This window comes from Sorex araneus, chromosome 3, assembly GCF_027595985.1.
Source record: "Sorex araneus isolate mSorAra2 chromosome 3, mSorAra2.pri, whole genome shotgun sequence".
Lineage (NCBI taxonomy): Eukaryota > Metazoa > Chordata > Mammalia > Eulipotyphla > Soricidae > Sorex > Sorex araneus.
The window spans coordinates 218,628,608-218,653,120 of NC_073304.1; the positions used below are offsets into that span (position 1 = coordinate 218,628,608).

The window sequence follows — 24,513 nt, forward strand, 5'->3', positions numbered from 1 at the left end:
TGTGTTCGTGCCTCAGTTCAGCTCAACTGTGAAACTTGACAAGTTTGAGCTCTGCAACTTATCATCCCTGAGAGATGCTTGGTTGACATTGCCAGTGTTTGCCTCTGTGCTCTTCTTCACTCGCAATTCCATGCTTGACCAGCTTCTTTATTTAATGTTCACACTTCTTATATCTCTCATTAGATCTGAATTCATTCTTCAGACTTTGAAAATGTACACTGGTAGGAGGGATGAGTGTTGGAACATTGTATGACTGAAACTTGATCATGAACATCTTTGTCTCACAGTGATTCAATTAAAAAATTTTAATAAAAATAAATAAATAAATAGACAAATTTTAAAAAGAAAACATTCTTACATTCTTCCTTCTAGGGTGGCAAGCTAGCTACCTAAGGTGTATTTGACATGCCAAAAAAACAGTAACAACAAGTCTCACAAGGAAGATGTTACTGGTGCCCGTCGAGCAAATCGACGAGCAACGGGATGACAGTGATACACATAATTTGACTTGGGTTCTCTTATTTTGGGATGGGAGTAAGTAGGGAACTCCCAAATGATGCTCAGGAGACCCTTGGGCCTCACTGGTGATTCTCTATCACCAACTAGTTGTTTCAAAACTAGTATCTAAAGATGTTCAGATCATGTGATACTGGAAACCCTCAGGGATGCACCCAGCGATGCTTTGGAGCTGTGTGTTGCCCTAACTACTGTACTATCTCCTAACTTATGGTTCTTCTATTTCAAGCAAATTCTGAGACTTTGATGATATCTCCCTTTGGTCCCCATTGCCCTGTATCCACATTCAAACCACTGAACGTTCTTGACGAAATATATATTTGGGCTCATTTCTACCATGAAAGCTATTGACTATTCACAGTATTTCTCACTGTAGCCAGGACAACTTGCTTTTCTTTCTTTTTCAAAAATATTTTTAACACAATTCTCCATGATCTGAATAGCCATCAAAATGTCCCGTGCAATTTAGGTTTGTATGTATTGGCTCATCAGATTATAATCTAACCTCTCCAGTTTGTCATGAGTAAACCAACATTATATTCATACCCTCCCTCCAGTGGGTTATGCTAGTGATCACACTATCACTAAATTACTCTACTTACTACTTTGATCAAATGTTAAAGACACCCCTAGGTTAGGAGTGTTAGAGCAATGAAACATAATGATAGAAGGAACAAGGGTCAATGTCAGACCTTGTTTTCTCCATTCAGCTCTTTCATAAATGAAAACCTTCTCCCTAGAGACCCCCTTTGACATCTCTTCCATAGTTTATAGTTCAAAAAATGCATCTAGTGATTTTTCATATGTTTGCCCTTGAAACAAGAATGAATGTTAGATGTCACACACAGACTCTGGAATAGTTGTCATTTTATTTAAGGGGAATGGAAAAATTTTGAGAAAGGAAAATAATCACAAAAGAAATGTGCAGTCTCAGATGTAATTTACCTAAAAGTAAGGGATTAAGACTCAAATAAAATTACCGCTACGAGCTAAATTAAATATAGATGTCATGGTAAAATAGCCTTCTTCAAATAGAGAAATTAAGAATATGATGACAACGTGTTCATGACATTGACCAGAGAAGAGTCACAGCACTCCAGTCTCTTTATGTGGCCCTCCTCAGGGACTTCTAGGGCCTTAGCAAATGACAGTCCTTCAATCTGTCTATGAGAACCACAATCTTAAGGTCAATTGTTCAGACCCTCGTCATGACAGCTACCCAATATTTCCACATTAACACGCCTCCTCAATGCTTCAAAATTCTTGTTTCAGGGGCTGGAGCGATAGCACAGTGGGTAGGGCATTTACCTTGCACGCGGCCGACCCAGGTTCGATTCCCGGCATCCCATATGGTCCCCCAGCACTGCCAGGAGTAATTCCTGAGTGCAGAGCCAGGAGTAACCCCTGTGCACTGCTGGGTGTAACTCAAAAAGCTAAAATAAAATAAAATAAAATTCTTGTTTCATTTTTTTCTAACTTTGATGATAAATGCAAAAGGTTTTTCTGGTTAGAGTAGCACCTAAAAATTATGTTTATGATAACGTAATAGAAATTATTATGCTTATCTACTAATATTTATCTAAAAACACTGATATGACTGATATGAGACCTGAATTCTTTATAACCTTCTTTTTATTTTTTTTTATTTTTATTTATTTATTTTTTGCTTTTTGGGTCACACCTGGCGATACACAGGGGTTACTCCTGGCTCTGCACTCAGGAATTACCCCTGGCCATGCTCAGGGGACCATATGGGATGCTGGGATTTGAACCCGGGTCGGCCGCGTGCAAGGCAAACGCCCTACCCGCTGTGCTATCTCTCCAGCCTCTATAACCTTCTTTTTAGAAAGCATTTTGCACATTTAGAAAATACTTCCAGTCTCACTCCAATAGCTTGTGACCAAAGACTACAATTACCACCTTGTTGAAAAGAGGAGGTTATCTGAGGATGACTGCAACATAGGGCAAAATACTGAGTCAAGTTTTGTGTACTCAGGGCTCCTATAAGTCCACATTTTTAAAAATTATTTATTTTAATGTAGACAAAAGCCACATCTGTTGATACAATTCTAAAGTTCAAATTGATTTGATTTTTTAAAACTCCAATATTAAAATCAATAAGTATAAAACCAATATATTTTAATGTGAAAATTGTTATATCTGATTATGGAATTGTTAAGTTCACATCTAATAATTTATTAGATGGTTTATTTTTAGTTGAGCCTTCTGTGTTACTATTTTTGCTTATTGAGTTCATTTGGCTTCTATGTTACTCCCCATCTAATTTGGTATGCTCCAACTGAAATTTCAATATTGAGGAGTTAGGAGGTGTCCAGAGACTTAAGGATCTATGATCTGGGCCAGGGCTGGTGCTACAGCGGGTAGGACGTTTGCCTTGCACTCGGCCAACCTGGGTTCGATTCCTTCGCCCCTCTTGGAGAGCCCAACAAGCTACTGAGAGTATCCTGCCTGCATGGCAGAGCCTGGAAAACTACCCGTGGCTCATTCAATATGCCCAAAACAGTAACAGCAAGTCTCACAATGGAGACGTTACTGGTGCCCGCTCCATCAAATCAATGAGCAACGAGATGACAGTGATGCAATGACAGTGATACAGTGATCTGGGCCAATGAGTTGACATGCTGGGGGACATGAGAGGTGGGTGTGGGCTTCCAGAAATATGGGGGGAGAGGAAAGCTGTCCACCCCAACTTCTAGAAGATACCAGAGTTCTCAGTCTGAGCACTGGGGTACCTGAAATTATTTGCATCTCTGCGGTGTCTCTGTAGCGAATATTCATGATGTGGTGGAGTTGAGCCCTTGGTGTAGCTGCAGTGGTAGGGTGTGGGTACAGCTGTCAGGGCTTTGGCAAGGCAGGTACTCAGCCTGCCCACAGCCTGAGGGTGCCCCAGAGTTTTCTCAGAGACCTGTGTTTTCATGAATTTTAGCTGCTTGGCATGCATCTCCTTGGAAATTTAATTGGGACTGGGTTAAGCAGTACCAGTGGCTGAGTCAACATGGTGGTAGCTTTCATCCCAGACCTTAATCAGAAATGTCCTTGATTCTTATTTAATAGTTATCACCTACCCACACCATTAGGTTCCAACACCATTAGAGGGACTTCATGTTGGAATAATTGTTGGGCTTTTGATTCCTTCTGTATGAGGCTGGGATTTCAACATTCATTCCATAGAAGAGGCTACGTTTAAGAGAATAAAGAAGCCTAATCAATAAACCTGCCAGAGTGGCAAACCTGGGCATGTTTCACATGGATATTGTGGCTGAGACATAGACCTTTGGCCTTTGATCTTCAAATCCCTTGAGTGTTTTGGTATTTGTACCTTGAATCAACTCTTTTTCTTCCCCTTGCTCTCTAATCCCTCATCTAAGCTTTATCTCTTGACTTCTGCCAGATGGATGAAACAAACCCACAATTTAGATCATGCCCATCATTTTTTCTGAGCCATGCTATTGCCAAGAGTAAATATACTTGAAGAATGTCTTTAGAGAATGTATTTAAAGAATGTGCCTGTTTACAGATGTTCACAGAAACAGACCTTCAAGGCAGGTCCTGCCCAAGCTCAAGATGGAACTATCTTCTCAGATCTCAACTCCTCCTGGCACATGAAATCTCCCTATTAGAATAGGAGGAGGAGAACATTATCTCTCCTCAAGTGTTCTTGCAAGACCCTTGATTTGTAATAACAGAATGGACCATTATCAGACTCTCCTTGCTCAACTCATCACTGTATCACTGTCATCCCGTTATTCATCAATTTGCTCGAGTGGGCCCCAGCAAGGTCTCCATTCGTCCCAGCCCTGAGATTTTAGCAGTTTCTCCTTACTCGTCCTTCCTAACGGTGCCTTATTGGAGGCTCTTTCAGGGTCAGGGGAATGAGACCCATTATTGTTACTGTTTTTGGCATATCAAGTACGCCACGGGGAGCTTGCTAGGCTCTGCCGTGCAGGTGGGATACTCTCGATACTCTTGCTGGGCTCTCGGAGAGGGACGGAGAATGTATATAAGAGAATACAAGCAAGTCTGTTAAAACCAAACACATGTGTGCTTCCTTAGGTACGTCAGTGGGCTAGACTATAAGAGGTCGCACAGCCAATGGGAGCTTTGTTTTATAGTCTCTGGATCTTGGCCATTGATGGGATTACATGGTGCCAGGGTCAGTTTGTGGGTGTGACTGCCAAGCTACTGGAAAACTGGGGACCTCGGTGGAGGAGGCACAGTCCCGATTCAAGCAGGCTTGGATGCTCAACTCATAAATTTAAAAAATCTATCTTGTAAAGATAGTGTAAACTTGGTAAGGGAAGCATGTGTGCTTCCCCAGTCTCTGCTGTCCTATGTTCACAAGGCTGTTAATCTGTCCCTGGTGAAAAAAACTTCAGGACTTCAGGTCCTCTATTCTAAACAGAAGCATTCCTTTTCCAAGGTAAAGGCATGATAAAATCCAAGCTCTTCAGTTTCATTCGGATTCTTGGAACACAGAGGGAATACTGTGGAGGGAAAGGGATATATTTCAAGGAACTTTCAGCGCTTATTACAAGCAAAATTAACCCCTTTCTTTCTTTCAGTGCCCAGTAGTAATATAGTAAAATATAAAAGTGTACTACCTAAAGCACTATCTGAACAACTAAATAAAACCAAAAAGAAGTATTTTTTCTCCACACAAATAATCATAAGACGAACATGTTTGCACTGAGTTTAGTAAACTTTAGATTATGCCATGACAAGATAACTCAATATTAATTATGTAGGGAAACAATAACATTTGAGCAGAAGTATATGAAAAGGGAGTTGAAAAGAGGAACTAAAGGAGCCAAATTGGTGTAAGTACAGTGGAGTAAATTAGTTTTTCACATGAGTTCAGTTTCCTAGCTTAAAATTATTGCTTTTCGAATAATGAAGCACCAGGTCATTCTACGGCCATCATTAATGCCCGTATTAGGTAAAACACAAACATGTGGGTGCGATTTGAACTGGCATCTGCTCTGACTTGGTCTGTCTCACAGAGCATGCTTATACAATTTTCATTTTTATTTGTCATACAAGGATATGTTTTTATGAGAACACTGAATAGTGAGATCTTGGAGCCCTTTGCAGTGATACCTGAAAAATCACTGGGAATCTAAGTCATAGGGCATCAGATATTATTTTTATACAATCTGAGTTAATCAGGTTCTCCCAAGAAGGGGTGGGCCTGTCAGCACTTGCAATGCACATACCAGGGTTTGAAATCCAAGTGCCATTTTTGTTTAATGACGATTGAAATGATCACAACATTGCCAAGAATTGAACAATAAATCTCTCAGCTGCTTCACAATTAGCCATCACACAGTTGGAATTCTGTTGTAGATGTTGTTACCGTTGGTTCTTGGAATGGCATTTATAGGATTTTCTGTATTTCAAATTACAGAGTTTCTAATTTGGCTTAGTGCCTGAATCACTGCTCTCTTCTCTTTTTCTCTACAATAAACTGGTAAATATTAATTTTCTGTTCAGGTTATCTACCTGGAACATACATGAGAGCTGGGCATTATTCTTGCATTGAATGACTTATTCTTGCTTCCGCCTTTCCTTGTAATTTGGTTCAATTGAGTCTATTTATTCCTTCTCTGATAGTTTAAAATACATACAAAACCATTCCTCTAGTAAAATAATCTGTTATTAAGGGAAAAAAAGACTTTATTAAAGAAAACACATAACAGTCTTCATTGCCCTAGTGCAAAAGTTAGGTTTTGTGATTGCTAGAGGGAGTTTGGATTTAACTAATCAATATGTGTGAAGTTCTAAATCTCTGTTCTCCACCCCTGCCAAGAGTTTTAGTCATTAGTTAACTTTTATACCTCTAAATAGACTCCATTCTCTTAATTAGCTTTCCACTCACATCCTTATTTGAATTTCTGTCAATTCTCAATTAATTATTCAATGAACTCTACTCATCTTGAATATCCAGCTGTGACCTAAAGTGTGTGCATGATGCACCTTCTGAAACCCTTGAGATTTAAAGGACATTTTTTATTTTACCAAGATCTTCTACATCTATTTCCACACCACAAAGGCAAGAAGTCAAATTTTAATGCAACTAACCAGAAACAGTAGACATCCTACTCTAAAACAAAAAGAACCCTTTTTAGCTCTAATTTTGTTTGCAAGAGCTCTGGGCTACTCATTCTAAAATTACCAATAACATAGCTTTTTCCAACTCTATTTCCATTCCAGGCATAGCCTAAATTTTCTAAGAAAATAGATTATAGAGAAAACTTTATGTTTCAGTGTCTGGGAGTATTATAACAAGAGGGACCTATTTATATGGATAAACTGATAAGATCAACAAGGTATCTACGATAATGCCAAAAAGAGGGAGAGAAAGGAAGAATTTTTTAAAATTTTCAATGAGCTATGGGATTTTTTTGTTGGAAAAGATGAAGGAACAAATATGTTCATTTGATTCATAAAAAGTATGAATTTTCATAGACTGAAAATAACTCAGTAGTTGCTATCAAATATCTGCAGAGTGACACACACAGCAATTCCTATGGGAAGACTAATGTGACTTCATTCAAATTCTAGCAACTTTCCTGCAGGTGACTAAGGCATCAAACCTAAAGTACTTACTTCTGTAGAAAACACCTTTAAAGTTCCTCTAAATGATGCCCACTTTTTTTGGATACCTTTGTAGTCACTTCTCATTCAACTCATGATCCATGAATATGTCGGTATCTGCCAAGGAAAACACATGCTTAGAAGATTCATTCACTCCTGTATTATGATCTTGTGTTATTTTTTAAAGACTGGAGGTTGAACCCAGGGCCTCATGCAGATAAGGCCCTCGACCACTAAGCAACATCTGTTGAGACCCATTTTTTTTCACTGTCTTAAGAAAGTTTATTGTCCACATAATGAATAGACTAAGGATTTTTCTCCATCCACAGCTTGATTTCTTTTTTTTTAATATGGTACCAATTTATTTTTATTTTTTTATTCTATAAATTAGTTCACAATATTTGATTACATTTAATATTCAAACACCAATTCCACCACCATTACACCTTCCCACCACCAAATTTGGGATGTTACCATCCCAAGCCCCAATCCCTGTCCCAAAACACAACCGAGATAATATATTTTGTATTATCTGTTATGAAAAACTGCTGAACATGCTTACAAAAAACTGTTCATATAGGAAACAGTGTGAAGATTGTTCTATTTTGGCAGGAACCATTAAGACATTCTATAGGATATCACTAACGTGTTATTAAAGTTTGGGTGATGGTGAGCTTTGGTATATATATCTGAAAATATGTATATATGCATATATATATAGGCAAGCTCCCCGGAGTGTATTCGATATGCCAAATTTAGTAACAATAACGGGTCTCATTCCCCTGACCCTGAAAAGAGCCTCCAATCATTGGAAAAAACAAATAAGGAGAGGCTGCTAAAATCTCAGGGCTAGGATGAATGGAGACGTTACTGGTACCCGCTTGAGTAAATCAATGAACAACAGGATGACAGTGATGCAGTGATATATATGAGTGTGACCGCCAGGTTGCCAGAGACTGGGGGAAGCAGGCAGAGGATCTCTGCTCCCGGGTCCCATTGAGCCCAGAGTCCAAAATCACAAAGTTCCACATTACCTGGGTTCCGTGTGACTTCACTTATGCATGAGGCGTGGCCCAAGCATGTGGAAAAAGGCCTGGAGCGTGGCAGAGGTTGGGTAGTGGAAGTCGGCTGCCAGAGCTGGGTCCCTTGGGGCAGGGAGGGCTCTCACTCACCCTCCTCTGGGGCGCCTCGAGTGAAAACAGCCTGGCACTGAGTCTGGCCACATATGATGAGCTCAGACACATCATCATAGAAGGAAATAAATATATACCTCTCAGAGAGCCCAGCAAGCTACCGAGAATCTCCCATCTGCACGGCAAAGCCTGGCAAGCCTGGCAAGCTCCCCATGGCAAATTCGATATGCCAAAAATAGAACAATAACAGGTTTTATTCCCCTGACCCTGAAAGAAGCCTCCAATCGTTGGGAAAGATGAGTAAGGAGAGGCTGCTAAAATCTCAGGGCTGGGACGAATGGAGACATTACTGGCGCCCGCTCGAGTAAATCAATGAACAACAGGATGACAGTGATACAGTGATATATATAAATATACATATATATGCATATATATATATATTTCCCTCTGATTTGTTGCCTAGTGTCTGAACCTCATCAAATACGGTGTGGTAATTATGGAGAATGGGTAGGGAGTGTCTTATGATGTGTCCCACGGTCCATGAATATGTTCACTCATATATGAGGCTTGGCCCGAGCATGTGGGGAGTGGCCTTGAGTGAGGCGGCAATTGGGTTGTGGAGGTTTTCGGCTGTCGGGGCTGGGTCCTTTGGGGTGGGGAGGGCTCTCACCCACGCCCCTCTGGGGTGCTCTGAGTGAAACAAGCTGGTGCAAAGTCTGGTGGCATGGCTATGGGGCCTCATGTTATGCTCCCTTCTGGGAGAAGTAGCCGTGTGATCTGGATGGTGGCCGATGATGAGATTATCTGGTGCTGGCAGGAGGTGGCTTATGGGTGTGACCCCTGGGTCACCGGAGACTGGGGGAATCGGGCAGAGGATCTCCGCTCCCAGGTCCCATTGAGCCCAGAGTTCAAGAGACCCATCCACTCTTAGACCTGCACCCAGGCATGAGATTCTGGAGTCTGTACTTGTGTGGTACAGACTCCAGAATCTAAGACAGGGAGGGAGGTTTTCAACATGGGTATCATTAAGACCATGTTGAAAAACTTGGGTATCCAGCTTCCCTCCCCACCCCAAGCAGAGCTCCTGGCAGCCGAAGACCACCAGAACCTAGCTACAGCCATGCTGGAGGCTTCTCTCTACACGTTTGGATAGGCCTCATGAATGAAGGTACCGGCAGAGGAACCCAGGTGTGTTTAATCCCATTAACGGTCAACATCCAGAGACTTAAAAGCAAGCTCTCAGAAGTGTGCGGCTGCAAGCGGCCACGCGATATCTTTAGTCTACTTCTCCCTCTAGGAGAAACTGGCAATCTTCTGAGAGTTTCCTGCCCCCATGGGACAGCCTTGCGAGCTCCCCATGGTGTATTCATATGCAAAATCCAGTAACAAGCTGGATCTCATTCCCCTGACCCTGAAGAGCCCCCAGTGCAACATTGTTAGGAGAACCAAGTCGAAATAGACTTCTAAGATCTCAGGGAAAGGACGAAATGAGATGTTACTGAGCCCGCCTGAGAAATCGGTGATTAACGGGATATTGTGATTGTGATTGTGATCATTAAGACAGGCAGACTAACGTCCGCAGATTCTAAGTGCAAAGAATGTCACTTCCAAGGCTGAAGAGGGACTATGACTTCTGACTTGGAAACTCATCTTCAGACCACTTCGTCAGAGAGTCTAGCTATGATGCCATGGCAATCCCTCACTACTGTATGGAGAATCCCACCATATGGCAAGAAAATAACATTTGGCCAACAGCTGGCAAGAACCAGTGGCCTGCTAACACCCACATGAGTGAACTTGAAACTGAGTCCTTCCCCAGCAGGCCATAAAAGGGCTACAGCGCCGGCCATCACCACACCAAAAAACGTAAAAGACCCTGTGCTGGAATTTCTTATTTTAACCACACCTGTATTTCCGACACAAAGAATAGGAGAGGGTAAATGTTGGCAGTACTCAGAGGCTACTTCCAGCTCAGTGTTCAGGGATTTCTCCTGGCATTGCTGAGGGGACTATATGTGTGCTGGGGATCAAACTGGGGTGATCTACATGCAAGGTAAAGCACCTAAACCTCTTCACTGTTTCTCTGACCCCTCCATGATACATTTTAAAGATCCAAAATATAAGATGTCGATTCTGGGTGATAAGTGTTTGCAATATATTTCTTTATATATGTATATACATATATATGTATATGTATGAGCATCTTTTTAATTTAATTATTTTTATTAATGAATAACCGTGCAGATACAGTTACAGATTTACATATTTTTGTGCTTGTGTTTCAGTCATACAATGCTCAATCACCCATCCCTCCCTCCACCAGTGCCCACTCTCCTCCTCCACCAATGACCCCAGCATCTCTCCCACCTCCCCCTCCCATGCCCTCTTCACCTCACCCCGCCTCTGTGGCAGGGCATTCCATTTTGTTCTCTTTCTCCTTTTGGGTGTTGTGGTTTGCAATGGAGGAATTGGGTGGCCATCCGTGTTCAATCTATAGTCTGCTTTCAGCACACTATAGTCTGCTTTCAGCACACCTCTCCCATCCCGAGAGTAAAATACAGGAAAGTTTTAAGAAATACATTGCATCCCATAGAAGAATTGCACTCATCTGCAGAATGCGATATATTTCTTAAAACTTTCCTGTATTTTAAAAATTGCTCCCCTGTCCTGCACATAGTGTAATAAAGATTAGGTTATGTGCATGTTTAGACTCAGCAGAGCATTGTTTATAAGAGGAGTTTAAGATGTTTTATGGACAAGTTCGAGCAGGCCTAAAGGAACAAATAAATGCCATGTTATTTAAACTGCTTCCAAGCACAAGGAAGATACAAAACTTCTCATCCCACGTTTTCTACCTGACATGTTTAAAACCTGCAGTTTGGCAGGGATTAAGTAAAAAGAAGGCGATTGTAGATAGTCAGTGAAAACCTTTGCCAGAAATCTATCATTGGAGTAATAAAAATCATAACATAAACTTAGATGGTTCAGAGCTATTGCAAAATAAAAGTTTATATTCCAGGCATGTTGAGAATATAATATTAATTAACAGATTAGTTTTTTAAAATAGTAACTCCTTAAACTTGTAACATGCACATTATTAAAAATTCTATCTAGGATTGAGGGAAAATTCCCAAAATCTCATTGATCTTTCATAACTGAAGTGTCCTTGGAATACTTGGGAGAGAATCAATCAAATGTCAGTTTTAGGAGACAGCCTATCCATGGTATTTCTTTTGTGATCTAGATCCTCTCTTTCTTTTATTAATTTCCTTTTTAAAAAAATTTTATTTGCACATAATCGAGTCAATTCTACTATTACTTTCTGGCACAGTTTTACCCCTGATCTTTACAATGTTCTTCTCTTGGTTATTTTTGTCTTTATGTACTTATATATCAATTTCTTTAATAACCATTCTTCTGATGAGCCATTCTCAGCTACTGCACTTTTTTTTTTTTGCTTTTTAGGTCACAGGGTACACAGAGGCCACTCCTGGCTCTGCACTCAGGAATTACCCCTGGCAGTGCTCAGGGGACCATATGGGATGCTGGGAATCGAACCCGGGTTGGCAGCGTGCAAGGCAAACACTCTACCCGCTGTGCTATCGCTCCAGCCCCTCAGCTACTGCACTTTGTTCATTGAATTTTGCTTGCATATATCCTCATAAAATGTTTAGTACACAGGTACTATATGTTCCTGGAAACTGACATGTATTGTACTCTGTCTAATCACTAAACAGAATATGTTTAAGATCCATCTTTACACCTGTTTATCTAAACTCTTGCATCTTATTCCTGCATAAGATGTATGATTGTAATTTTGTTTCAATTTGATTAGGTCACAATGTGTTCATATATTTAGTAAAATCTGTTCTGAATATTCTGGATAAAATTAACATTTTGATTGGATCAAGCACACTGTCCTTTTTACGGGATCATCATACAATCCGCTGGAAACCCATCCTCCAGCAGATAGCCCTTCATCCTTCCACTTCATCATTCATGTCATTGGGTCTCCTGCCAGCCAGCCCACATTGCAGATTAGGTCTCTTTCGCCTCCATACTTCTGTGAGTTGAGTTCTAGTTCCTTTTCTAAATCCCCATATTTATTAGGGACTCACACCTCCTATTGATTCTTTTTCTCTGGAAACCCTGGCTAATGCTTTTCTCCATGAAAAGAATCTGTCCCTTGCCCATGCTTCTAACAGAGATCCTTTAAAATAAGTGCCATCACAGACATGCCACAGTGACCATCTCTTACATGTCCCCTGAAAAGTTTTGTGAAGAGTTTTGGGTTTTAGGTCTAAATTGTTTCGCAGCCCCTGAGCTCCTTTAAAGAAACTCCAAGTTATTGCTTGGATAATTCATATACTATTAAAATTAGAGGGCTATATACTTATAGGACAATTCTAAGCTTTTTCCAAAAGAAAACCAATATAATTATGTTTTAAATGTTTAGATTTAGTAATTATACCTAGAGATACCAAATTTGCTCAGTTCCCCAAAGAAGTTGTTCTTATAAGTTATCTCTAAACATGTTATGAATATTTTCAACAAACAACTGCCAAAATTTTTCTAAAACAATTTTCATGCCATTTAAATGGATCATTAGGTAAATTGCACATTAAAATCAATGCCCCGGGCATTCTCCTTAACTGTTCTTCATGACCAAAGCCTCGGATTTATTTTGTTCTATGTCTTACCTAGACCACTATGGACTACTTCTATCTTTGACTTCCCATCTTTTACTGTGGGGAAGTGGAGGCCACGCACTTCCAAAAACCACTTGCTTTGGAAGCTGGGGAATTATTGATCCTCCTTCCTTCCTGCTTAAGTATATGTGTGTCTACCATCAGCTAGTGCAGACCATTGGGTTGGAAAGCCTAAAGTTAAGTATAAACAGAGAATTTCTCATAGGGGCAACCTGAAAGAAATAAAAAGCACTTGGAGAGGGGGCCGGAGCGATAGCACAGCGGGTAGGGCGTTCGCCTTGCACGCAGCCGACCCGGGTTCAATCCCCTGCATCCCATATGGTCCCCCAAGCACTGCCAGGAGTAATTCCTGAGTGCACAGCCAGGAGTAACCCCTGAGCATCACTGGGTGTGACCCAAAAAGGCAAAAAAAAAAAGCACTTGAAGAGTCTTTTTATTAAGCTTGAGCAGTCACCATTTTATTAGCAGTCACATTTTTATTAGTAATTAGCAAAGGAGTCTTCTTCAAGACTGGGCCGAATAAGATGAAAGGAGAACTGGAGGGAAGACTTTGCTGGAGTGAAATGAATTGACATCAGGAAATGGCAGCATAGCTTGGACCATGCTTGGGAAAGAAGGGGTCTCTCTTCTTCAAGAGAGCTGGCTCGTTCCCTTGGCCATCACTGGAGGCACCCGGGACTGAATTCTAAGGAAAGGTAGCAAGCAGGCAGCATCCGTGCTCAGTTGGGGGACCACATCTGTCCATTGCAGACTTGAAGACAGCAGCAGAGCTCAGAGGTGGTACCAGAGTTCTCCATCAATGAACAGGTGCCTTGCAGACGCCAGACTCAGGACTGGGTTGTCAGGAAGCAGACAAGCAGGTACTAGAATTATAGATACTTGGAGAGGCTGGTTGTAAGCAGGTGGAGCCACCACTGGACGATTTGCCCCCACCTGTCACACAACAAGTTGGTTGGCAGGAAGAGGATTGGCAGCCTCCTTGGTTACCGGAAGTGGATCCACAAGTGGGTGTGCCAGAACACACGGTGCCACAGGAAGCTGGTTTGCAAGTGGTTGGTACAGAACAAGGAGGTGGGCAGGGAGTCACTGGCTCGCACACGAAGGATATGGAAGAAGCCGTTTGGCAGTAAAGTGGCTGGCAAGGGGAGGGCACACAGCAAGTAGGATTGCAAGAACTGAACACACAAGGTGAAGACTGGCAGGGAACAGGCATGGACAGAACAGATTGGCAAGGCTTGAAAATGTAACAGATGGGTTGATAATATGCTGATTGGCAGGGCTGGACCTCACAACTCATAGGTGGGCATGAGTCAGCTTGGCCACAAGTCGGTTGGCCTGGGCAAGATACGCAGACACTTGGTGGGCAAGGTGTGTCAGTACAAGAAGTTACCTCAGAGCAGGACGGCTGGCGGGAGTTAGGATCACCGCCCACTGACGGGTCACAGGCTGCCTGGCCTGAGCCGGATGTGCAGGCAGGTTGCTGGCTGGAGCTTGGCTGGCCGGGGCCGGGTACTTCACAGCTCTGAGCCTGACGTGCGCTGGATTCTGAACCTGAGGGCTGGCAGGAGCTCACCACACGAGGAGACTGACCGGTGCCTGACTCACCAGCTGTGTAAGAGCGAATGGGCTGGCAGACAAAACCCACACAAGTCATTGTTGGCAGGCAGGGAGGTTGGCAAGAAGTTGGTCCGCAGCCCTCGGGGACACTGCCGAATGCCTGGTGCTTTTCTTCACACGTAACCAATTGCCAGGTTCTGCTTCGGCAGGTGCTCGGCAAACAGAGCCCCTTTCGGCAGCTGCCACCATTGGAGCATACAGAGACGGGGGGCATGGCCGTGGCATTTGCAGGACAACAGCCATCCGCTGCCATGCTGCTGGGCCTGACCTTGAGGGCAAGCTGCGGATTCAGATTCAGAAGCCTTCGGAGTTTGCCAGACATCTGGCCCCAAGGGGCTTATATAGTCCTTCCCTGTGGATGTGGGGCTGACCCACAGCATCTTTTCCTTGTTATTGTTTCCACTCCTTCGAATACAAACATCTGATTAGCAGGCTTCAGGAGCCTGGGAGATGCTGTCCTCACAGTGGGAACTTGTCTGTTGAGCTGGGAGTTCTCTTTGCCGTGTTTGGATTCCCGGATGCCACCCTGGCTCTGGAATGAGCTGTCTCTCATTTACAGGTTGCTCTTCAGCCTCCCCGAAGCGGCCTCGGCCCACACTACCCCCTCATCAGGAGGCCACAGCCCTGCCAGAGCAGCCCAGTCCTCTACTAGGAATGCAGCCCTGCCTTTCCTCCCCTCCAACAACCAGGAAACGATGCTTTGAGCTTGTGGAGGGAGGCCCACAGAGGGAGGCCCAAGTCAAAGATGGTGGTTGAAGGAAATTAGGAGCCAAGTCCCAGTACTGCAGGCAGGGAGATTTAAAATAAGGTCTGGACAATGTGGGCTGGGCGAAGACCTTGTGTCCAAGCAAACCCAGTCCATAGTCATGAAGGCCTTTGACATACAGACTCTTTCTAGGGGCCCTAAAAATCTTGGAGATGCAGAATTTCAGGTTCATGGCATCTTCTGGATCTCCAGGGAAGAGACTCTCCAACACTGGAAAAAGGCCAAGCTAAGAATACCAAGGAAAACCATCAACAGTTCCCTTCTCTCCCCACAAAATTTGGGGATGAAGGACAGTTTAGAAAAACTGTATAGGGGCCGGAGCGATAGCACAGCGGGTAGGGCGTTTGCCTTGCATGCAGCCGACCTGGGTTCGATCCCCGGCATCCCATATGGTCCCCTAAGCACTGCCAGGAGCAATTCCTGAGTGCAGAGCCAGGAGTAACCCCTGAGCATTGCTGGGTGTGACCCAAAAAGCAAAAAAAAAAAAAAAGAAAAGAAAAACTGTATAAAAACGCATTTTACAGGAGTGCTGAAATTTTAAATAGGGTGCTCAAGCTGGAGTTAAATTTTTAACTGGATGGTGATATTGGAGTCCAGAGGCATCCAGAGCAACCAGAGCGTGTTGCTCTCTTCCGAGATTTATTTGTGAGTCTCTGGATCATGGCCGTTAATGAGTTTATATGGTTCTCAAAGGCAGTTCATGGGCATGACTGCCAGGAAGCCGGAAGTGCAGAGAGATGGAGAGATGGGGCCCATTCCTGACTCCACGCGAGCTTGGAGGCTTCAGTAACAAATCCCGCGTATCTGGGCTTTTCAGCGGATTCACTTCTCATACTTTATGTCACTGATATACCAAGAGTAGCACACCACATTTGATGGTGTAAAGTAGAAGTCAATCAATCTTGTTCAATACATATATATATACACACACACACACACACATATATATATATACATATATAAGCACACAAGGCTCAACCTGTAACAACATGTTAGTGTTCTCTTATACACGGGCTTAATGGCTCCAAGGTGAGATACACAAATTTCACACACTTTCCTCTAAGGAACCCTTTTTGGATAATTTTTAGTGAATTATTCATAAAAGCAATACAAAATAAATCACATAGCATCTGCCTGGGGCAGGCTTGAGTGGTGGTGGGAAAATTCAAAATAATAGTGGTAGGAAGGTATAATGGTGGTGGGATTGGTGCTGAAATATTGAATGTAATAAATCATTTTGAACAACTTTATAAAAATAAAAATAAAAAAGCACATTTTACGGAGGCAAAGGTGTATATCCCCATTTGGGGGGGTGTCACTTGCCTCTCTGAGATGTGTCATCCCTTTATTTTATTTCATTGTGCACATTCTGTCTTAAAGATCTGCCTACTCAGCTTGGGGTGACTCCTCTTTTCCTTCCTTCGTTTCACAGGTAAACTCATCTTACATCTCTGTTCATTTCCCTCCTGAAATTCTTTCTTAAAGAACATGCAGACACTTCAGCGTCTCCACCTCCTTCTAGAACCTCCCCATGTGGCTCTCCTGAAATTCCCTTTACAGTATCACTAATAATTAGAACAGTAACAATAGTTTCCATTGGTGGCACACTTGTTCTATTCCAAGTCCTTGGTTGCATTTTTCACTGAATCACATTGCCAACTTAGTATAGTGGTCACCGCTGTTAGAGACATCAAAACTAACTTAGAGGGGCCGGAGCAATAGCACAGCGGGTAGGGCGTTCGCCTTGCACGCGGCCGACCCGGGTTCGATCCCCGGCATCCCATATGGTTCCCCAAGCACTTCCAGGAGTAATTCCTGAGTGCAAAGCCAGGAGTAACCCCTGAGCATCGCTGGGTGTGACCCAAAAAGCAAACAAAAAAAAAAAAAACTAACTTAGAGAGTTTTAAATGATAGCCCCCTCCCAGGTTATGTAAGCAATAAGGGATAGAAGCAGATTGAAAGTTAGGCCAGAAGGACCCTGAAATCTTCTGATCTTATCCAGGTTAGACACCCTGACCCAGAGGCCTGGGGGAATGGGGACTGAAATGCAGCAGGAGTGATTTAAAGCATACAAGAGCATCAACAGTCTGTGAGTCCTGTGAATATGTAAACACGGTCACAGCACTGCTATACTGACCTCACTGTGCAGTGGCTGCCGGATTGAGACTATCTTGTTTAAAGGGCCTCTCCTGTCCTCCTTTCCTCTGGGACTTTTGTGACCAAGAAAACCCAGTCCATAGTCATGAAGACCTTGTGTCCTCTCAAGGCCTTGAGTGTGTGGGCTCTCCACCACTGTCACCTCATCCTCCCTCACTGTTCCATTCGAAGTTCCTTCTGGAACTGCAGGTGCAATGGAGGGTTCCCGGCTTTGGCAGCTCTATGGGGCTGGCTCTGCTGAAAAAAAAAAATCACTTTTTGTGTGTGTGTGTGACTTTTCAAAATAAACTATCATCATCACCCAAGTGCTCTAAGTACCAACAGTTCATCCATTGCATGGCTTTTGCTCAGCTTAGTTTTGTTCAATAATTAAATATATATATATAACTTTTTTCTCTTCAGTTATAGAAAATTCTGGAAGATACTTTTCAACATATGTCAATGACAAAATGCTTTCTCCTTGGCATCTTCCTTGCTCTCATTTTTAAAAGAAGATTTTGTTTTTTATTCAGAAAATGCCTGCGAAGTCCTTGCCTTGTCATTTTAATGACTTTCATCACCTTCCCTTTTTTGTTTGCTTTTTTGGTTTGGGTTGGTTTTTTAGTTTTTGTTTCATTGGGGGGGCGGGGTTCACTCCCAGTGTTTCTCAGGGTTTACTCCTTTCTCTGCACTTAGGTATTACTCCTGGCAAGCTTGTGGGACCATATGGAGTGCTGAGGATCAAACCTACACTGGCTATGTGCAAGGCAAGTGCCATACCTACCATACCATAGCTCCAGCCCCTCCTCTGCCTTCCTTTGGATGTCTCAGCTTCAATTGTTTTGTTTGCCCTCCATGTCATTGCTATTTGTTTTGCAAGCAACATGAATCCCTCCACTATGTTTTATTCCTAAATGCCTAAATCCCCAATTTTCCTTTCCCAAGAGGAAACAATTTGTCTTACCTGGTAGGTCAATCAAATAAGGGCTTGAATATACTTGAGAAACTAAGCCCATTCCAATCAGAAAAAAAAAAAGGTACAGCATCCTGTACCCATACAAACCATAGTTTTTGTTTAAAAGTTTGTTTGTTTGTTCATTTTTGCATCACACCTGGCTATACTCAGGGGTTACTCCTGGCTCTGCGTCTCAGGAATTACTCCTGGCGCGGTGCTTGGGGGACCCTATGGGATGCTGGGAATCGAACCCGGGTCGGCCGTGTGCAAGGCAAATCCCCTACCCGCTGTGCTATTGCTCCAGCCCCCTTGTTTAAAAGTTTTATATCTGATGCAGGGCTGGAGTGATAGCACAGCAATTAAGGCGTTTGCCTTGCATGCAACCGACCCGGGTTCGATTCCTCCTTCCCTCTTGGAAAGCCTGGCAAGCTACCGAGAGTATCTCATCCACACAGCAGAGCCTCGCAAGCTACCCAGGCATATTCGATATGCCAAAAACAGTAACAACAAGTCTCACAATGGAGACGTTACTGGTGCCTGCTCGAGCAAGTCAATGAGCAAAGGGATGACAGTGATACAGTGATACAGTGATATCTGATGCAGATATAAGATTTTGTGAAATGAGGGAAGTACAGGGGTAGCCTCCAGAAGGGAGTCTACCACTTATTTCTTTACTCACCTCTGTCACCCATGGAACTGACTTTGGAGGTTTAGGACTGATGAAAGTCAGCTTTGAGCGCCTGCATAACACTGAATTTCCATATCACCAGCTCCACATGACAATTGTCAAATTGTACCTGAATTCCATTTGATCTATTTTACTCTGATTCGCTTCTTTACCCCACTTCCACTTAAAACACACACACACACACACACACACACACACACACACACACACACAGAAAACCCTTTTAGTATGTTGGTAGAAGAGTGTAAGAGGCTATGTTCTAATATCTAACCTGGTAATTATAGTTGACAACACTGGACTGCATAATTGAAATAGCTTGTTAAAAGAGTAGACTTTAAATGTTCTCAATAAAGGGAGAAAACCAAACAAATATGTGAGATAATGGAGAAATTCTTTTATTGAATATATGTATACTAAGTGATCTCAAGATGATTTAAGCATTTAAAGGTATTTATCACATATACCTCAATAAAGCTGGAAAAATAAGCATTTTTGTTGGAACAACTTTCATTCTGCTGTGTCTTAGGCATTGAAGATAATGAATTTCACCAATGACTGTTAAATTTTCTTGATCACATCAAGACATATGGTGATGAATAAAAAATAGAAACTTTGGATAGAAGCTTTGGGTAATTGGATTTTTGGTCATTTATATATTATCTACTGGATGTGTGGTTTGTTCTAAATGTTATATTTAATATCATCATGAATCACACGAATCATGAAATCCATTGATCATAGATTTCTTGAGCAGGCTCAGTAACCTCTCCATTTGTCCCATCCCTGAGATTTTAGAAGCCTCTCTCCACTCAGCCCTCCCAACAATGCCGCACTGGAGGCTCTTTCAGGGTCAGGGGAATGAGATCCAGCTTGTAACTGGCTTTAGCATATGAATACACCATGGGAAGCTTGCAAGGCTGTCCCAATTCAATAATATCATATATAAAAATATCCATGGGTTTGAGTAATAATTGCAAAAGCCATGGTCCCAGATGTTTAAATCCAAAAATCTAAAATCCTGAAAATTATCATAGTGAAAGACTAAAATCCCAAAATCAAATTTTGGAAAACTCATTAAAAGACATGCATTTATATAAGTAAAAGGGGATTTACTGAAGAAACTTAGGAAAACACAATTGAACGTGTCACAGGTGACTTTACACAATAAACTATATTATCAGGAGAAATTTTATCTTTCACAAATACATATGTACACTAAAATGTATCTTTATTTGTTGAGTCTCATTTATCAAAATGTGTTTTGTTAATGCTGGGGAATCTCTATGTCAGCAAGTGTCTTTAGTTCAGAAAGTGCTGAGGGACCAGAGAGTACAAGAGTTAAGACACTTGTCTTGCATGTGTTTGATCCCTGACACTGAGTCTGGTCTCCCAAGTACCTCCAAGAGTTATCTCTGAGCACAAAGCCAAGAATTGGTTTTGTTGGGCCAAACCCACCCAAAAGAGAAGGTGCTGACTTGTTGGATTCTTGAAGGATGCTGTCTGAAGGCAAAACTGGCATAATGTGAAAGGGCAGAAGTCGCACAGGATTGAATGATTTGGCGGGAATATATTCTTATATCTTTTGCTTGAATCTTCATTTTTATCTGTTTTTCAATATTTCAACTTCAAAACTCAGGATTATAGGTGTTTGAAACTGTTCTCAGGATTACCATCAACATCAAATATATCCATTTGTGTGTATGCTTCTGTATGTGCATATGCACATGTATGTATACTGTCTGTATGTGTTATTTTGGAACCCGAGGCCTCTGAGGCTTGTATATGTCAACTAACATTCCACCAATAAGTGTCTCCCAGATGCTGCACATGCCAGTTTCTAATCATTTTCACAACAGCAAAACATCCCGTGTTTATATCACAATTTTGCACAAATATGCAAATTTTCTAGTCTCTGCTGAGGTCAGATGGATCATTTAATCTTTATATTCATTTGTAAAATAGTAGAATAGTAGAAAAGATTCCCTGTAATTGCCGTGGTACACAAGATACATGGGTCCCATGCCTTATCCTGAGATTTAAAGTCCTGGCCTATTCCTCATTTAACCGGAAGAAGATGAAGAAAAATCCAGAAAAATCCGAATAACCTGATAAGACAGCTCCAAAACCAAAGTACCTAAGAAAGTTCTTGTTGACTTTCTCCCTCTGCTGCTGTCTTACTCAGAGGTTTTTCAAATAAGGATAATCCTACCCCAGGGGATGTTCGTCAATATCTAGATTTGCAGTCATGGCACTCAGGGAATACTAACATCTAGTTGAAACAGAAAAAACATCAAGTCTAGTGTCCTATGTAGGCTTCACAGGACAGCCTACAGTTTGCAGCAAAAAATTATCTGGTCCAAATTGTCAAAAGTACCAAAGTTGAGAGTACCTGTGCTCAGGGTCAGCCTAACCTGCTTCTTGAGGATAGGGGGTAGCTCTACACTCTTTTGTAAGTATGCAGAGTTATGCTTAAAGAGACTCTTCCTTTAGGGACTACAGAGTTTATGTATGAATTTACAAAAACAATGTTTCTGAGAGGGCCTAGATGATCCTATGAAAACCTCTTGAGCAAGAAATCCAGGTTGACTTCCTTATTGTAAGAATAAATCACTCCTTGTTATTTTCATCCCTGGTAACTTCAAACTCATTGACTTTCTTTCCAATCTATCTATACTTAAGACCTCTCTTTAGTTCTCTGCATCAAAGCCAGAGGGACATTCCAAAACCCAGTATTCTTTATATCTCTGCATTCAGTCCCTTGATGCCTTCCTATCAACTCTGTGCCAAACCCAAACACTTATATCTAGCATATAAAACTCAGCAAGGGAAGGTCAGTGTTTACTCATCTGACCTCAGAGCTCACCTGAGCACCCCTCACTGCATACCTCTGCCCCAGCCTCACCTAATGGACAATGCAGTCACTCATCTATTTGTGTATATTTCCTTGCCTGGAAAGGTCTTCCTTCCTGTTTTCTAACTGGTTAATTCCTACTTGTGCTGCAAGACTCAGCTTCAGTATCACAAGAACCTTTCCCAGATTCCCTTGCTACATTCAGTGTCCTGTGTTGTGTCCTGGCCTCTCTCCCAGTTATTCACACAATGGAATACAGTCATTGTCTCAACCTGATCAGCCCATCAGAGAGGGAGCCGTCGGAGAGAAGGCACTGAGACGTTCATCTTTCTCTCAAGAGAACCTAACCTATACCCTGGAACCTCAAAGCTAATGTTTCTTAAATCATGGGGAGATGAATGGAAGAAATGATGGATGAAGTTGTTCTCAGAGATTAAGCAAGTCAGCTGCTGAGAGTATTATATTAACAAGACAGCAATGAGAACATGCCACTTCAACTTAGCTGCTTTTATTGAACAGTTAAATATCTTCACCTCGTAGACGTTCCCAAGGAACAGATGCGTGCACCGCGAGGGAGTATACACAAGAGGTGGGGGTGGGGGTAACCACTTTGGCCAGGAGAAAGACTCCTGATGCAGAAAGATGCAGCAAAGCGGCACATCTCAGCTTGTCAGCAACTGCAGAAGACAGGAACGCACAAAGTTCCTTATTCAGTGTCTAGGAGGCCTTCATCTGGACTGTTTGGAACTGACATTTCTAGTGAGTTCTTTGAAGCAAGTGCAAAAAGCAAGTGATGATGTAGAAAGAAAAGATTCTAGCTTCATCCTGAGGAGCTTGGGAGAGCGCAGTCAAGCTTTCTTTCTAGCTCTTGGCTTATTTTTCAGGAATTGATGGCTGAGGTCAATTCAACTGTTGGCGTTCTTGGGGGCAGCCTTGGGAGTAGCCGGCTGGTTAGATGCAGTGTCACAGGCAGGGGGGCTGGCAGGCTTGGGCTCAGTAGGCTGGCAGGGGCTGACATCAACGACTTCCCCAACCTTGTCGGGTGTTGAGTCACCGCAATCCGGTTGGGTGGGAGTGGAATCCTTGCCATCTGTTTTATAGGTGTCAATACTGGTCAGGCGAGAGCAGACAGGGCGGTAACAGATAGAAGTGATGCGGGTAGGGGGACGCAGGATGGAGTAGCATGGGCGGTAGCAGCTGGGGCGGTAGGAGATGGAAGTCACGTAGGGCTGTCTATAGGTGATGGGTCCTGAGAAGATGGGGCGGCAGATGGGGCGACAGGGAATTGAGGTCGTATAGGACGGTCTGCAGGAGCTTGGTATGTAGAAGCTCTTCGCACAAGGTGGTTGGCAGACGGCAGATGCAGAAGACCCTGGACGGCAGCTGAGGGGCTGACTGGAGGAGGGAGGTGAGCAAGGAGCAGGCTCAGAAGACATGGGCCGTTGGTAGCGCTTGACTATGTAGCAGGTAGTTGGACACGAACTAGACACACAGATGCTGGCAGAGCAGGGGCTGGGCTCAGGGCAGATGGGCTGGCAGATGCTGGCGACACAGCAAGAGGGCTCTGAACAAGGGTCGGAGCCACAAGGTGGTTCACAAGGACTCGAAACACAGCAGACAGAGGGCATGCAGACGGGCTCGCAGACCAGAGCCATGCAGGGAGCTGGCTGGCAGACACTGGCCTCGGAGCAAGGTGGCTCACAAGGACTGGGATCACAACACACAGCTGGGCAGCTGGTGGCCACCGAGCAGACAGAGGAGCAGATGCTCGGCGAAGGGCACACGGGCTGACAGCAAGCGGGCTCACAGATCATTGGCTGGCAGGGAGTCGGCATAGCACAGACCGACGAACAGCAGCTGGGCTCACAGACCATCGGCTGGCAGCAGCTGGGCTCACAGACCATCGGCTGGCAGCAGCTGGGCTCGCACATGGGTTTGCAGAGCATGGCCTGGCAGGTTGCGGGCATACAGAGGACCGGCTGGCAGGAAGGGGTCTCGCAGCACACAGGTTGCACACAAGCTGGCTCGCAGAGGGTGGCCTCACAGCACACGGGCTGGGCACAGCTGCTCACAGAGCAAGCCGGCTCGCAGAGCACGGCCTCGCAGCTCATGGGGCACGGAGGTGGGCCACATTGCGGGCCACAGCTTGAGGGGTCGCAGCTCTCTTCACAAGTCACCAGCTGCCACGTCTGACTCTGGCAGGAACTAGGCAAGCAGATCGGCGCTCCACAGCTCACGTCCGTAGAGCAGAGAGACATGGCGGGCACTGAGGGGCAGTTTCTTGAGCAGCAGCTTGCAGACATGATGAAGGGGCCTTGGTTCCTTTGCGAGAGTGGAGAGCCTGCCGCCTGCTGCCTCCTGCCTGGACTGACTGACCCTCGGAGGCCCTGGCTTTTATACCCCATCCCAGGCCCAGGCTGTATGGGCCCCCCAGCATCTCTTCCTTATTGCTGTTTGGGCCACTGTGCAGAGGAACATCTTATTATGCCAAGCTTCATTGAACTGGGCACTGTTTATGTCCCCATAA

At 43.4% G+C, this 24,513-nt stretch overlaps 2 protein-coding genes across 2 annotated transcripts; both read right to left on the reverse strand.

Moving 5' to 3' along the window:
* Nucleotides 1-13,814: 13,814 nt before the first annotated feature.
* KRTAP29-1 (keratin associated like protein 29-1) lies at nt 13,815-14,912 on the reverse strand. The gene has a single exon (XM_055132251.1). It carries the CDS (start codon nt 14,910-14,912, stop codon nt 13,815-13,817), a length of 1,098 nt encoding a protein of 365 aa, XP_054988226.1.
* Nucleotides 14,913-22,891: 7,979 nt separating this feature from the next.
* LOC129403529 (keratin-associated protein 16-1) lies at nt 22,892-24,289 on the reverse strand. Its single transcript, XM_055132252.1, has one exon. The coding sequence runs from the start codon at nt 24,287-24,289 to the stop codon at nt 22,892-22,894; it is 1,398 nt and encodes a 465-aa protein (XP_054988227.1).
* Nucleotides 24,290-24,513: the final 224 nt, after the last annotated feature.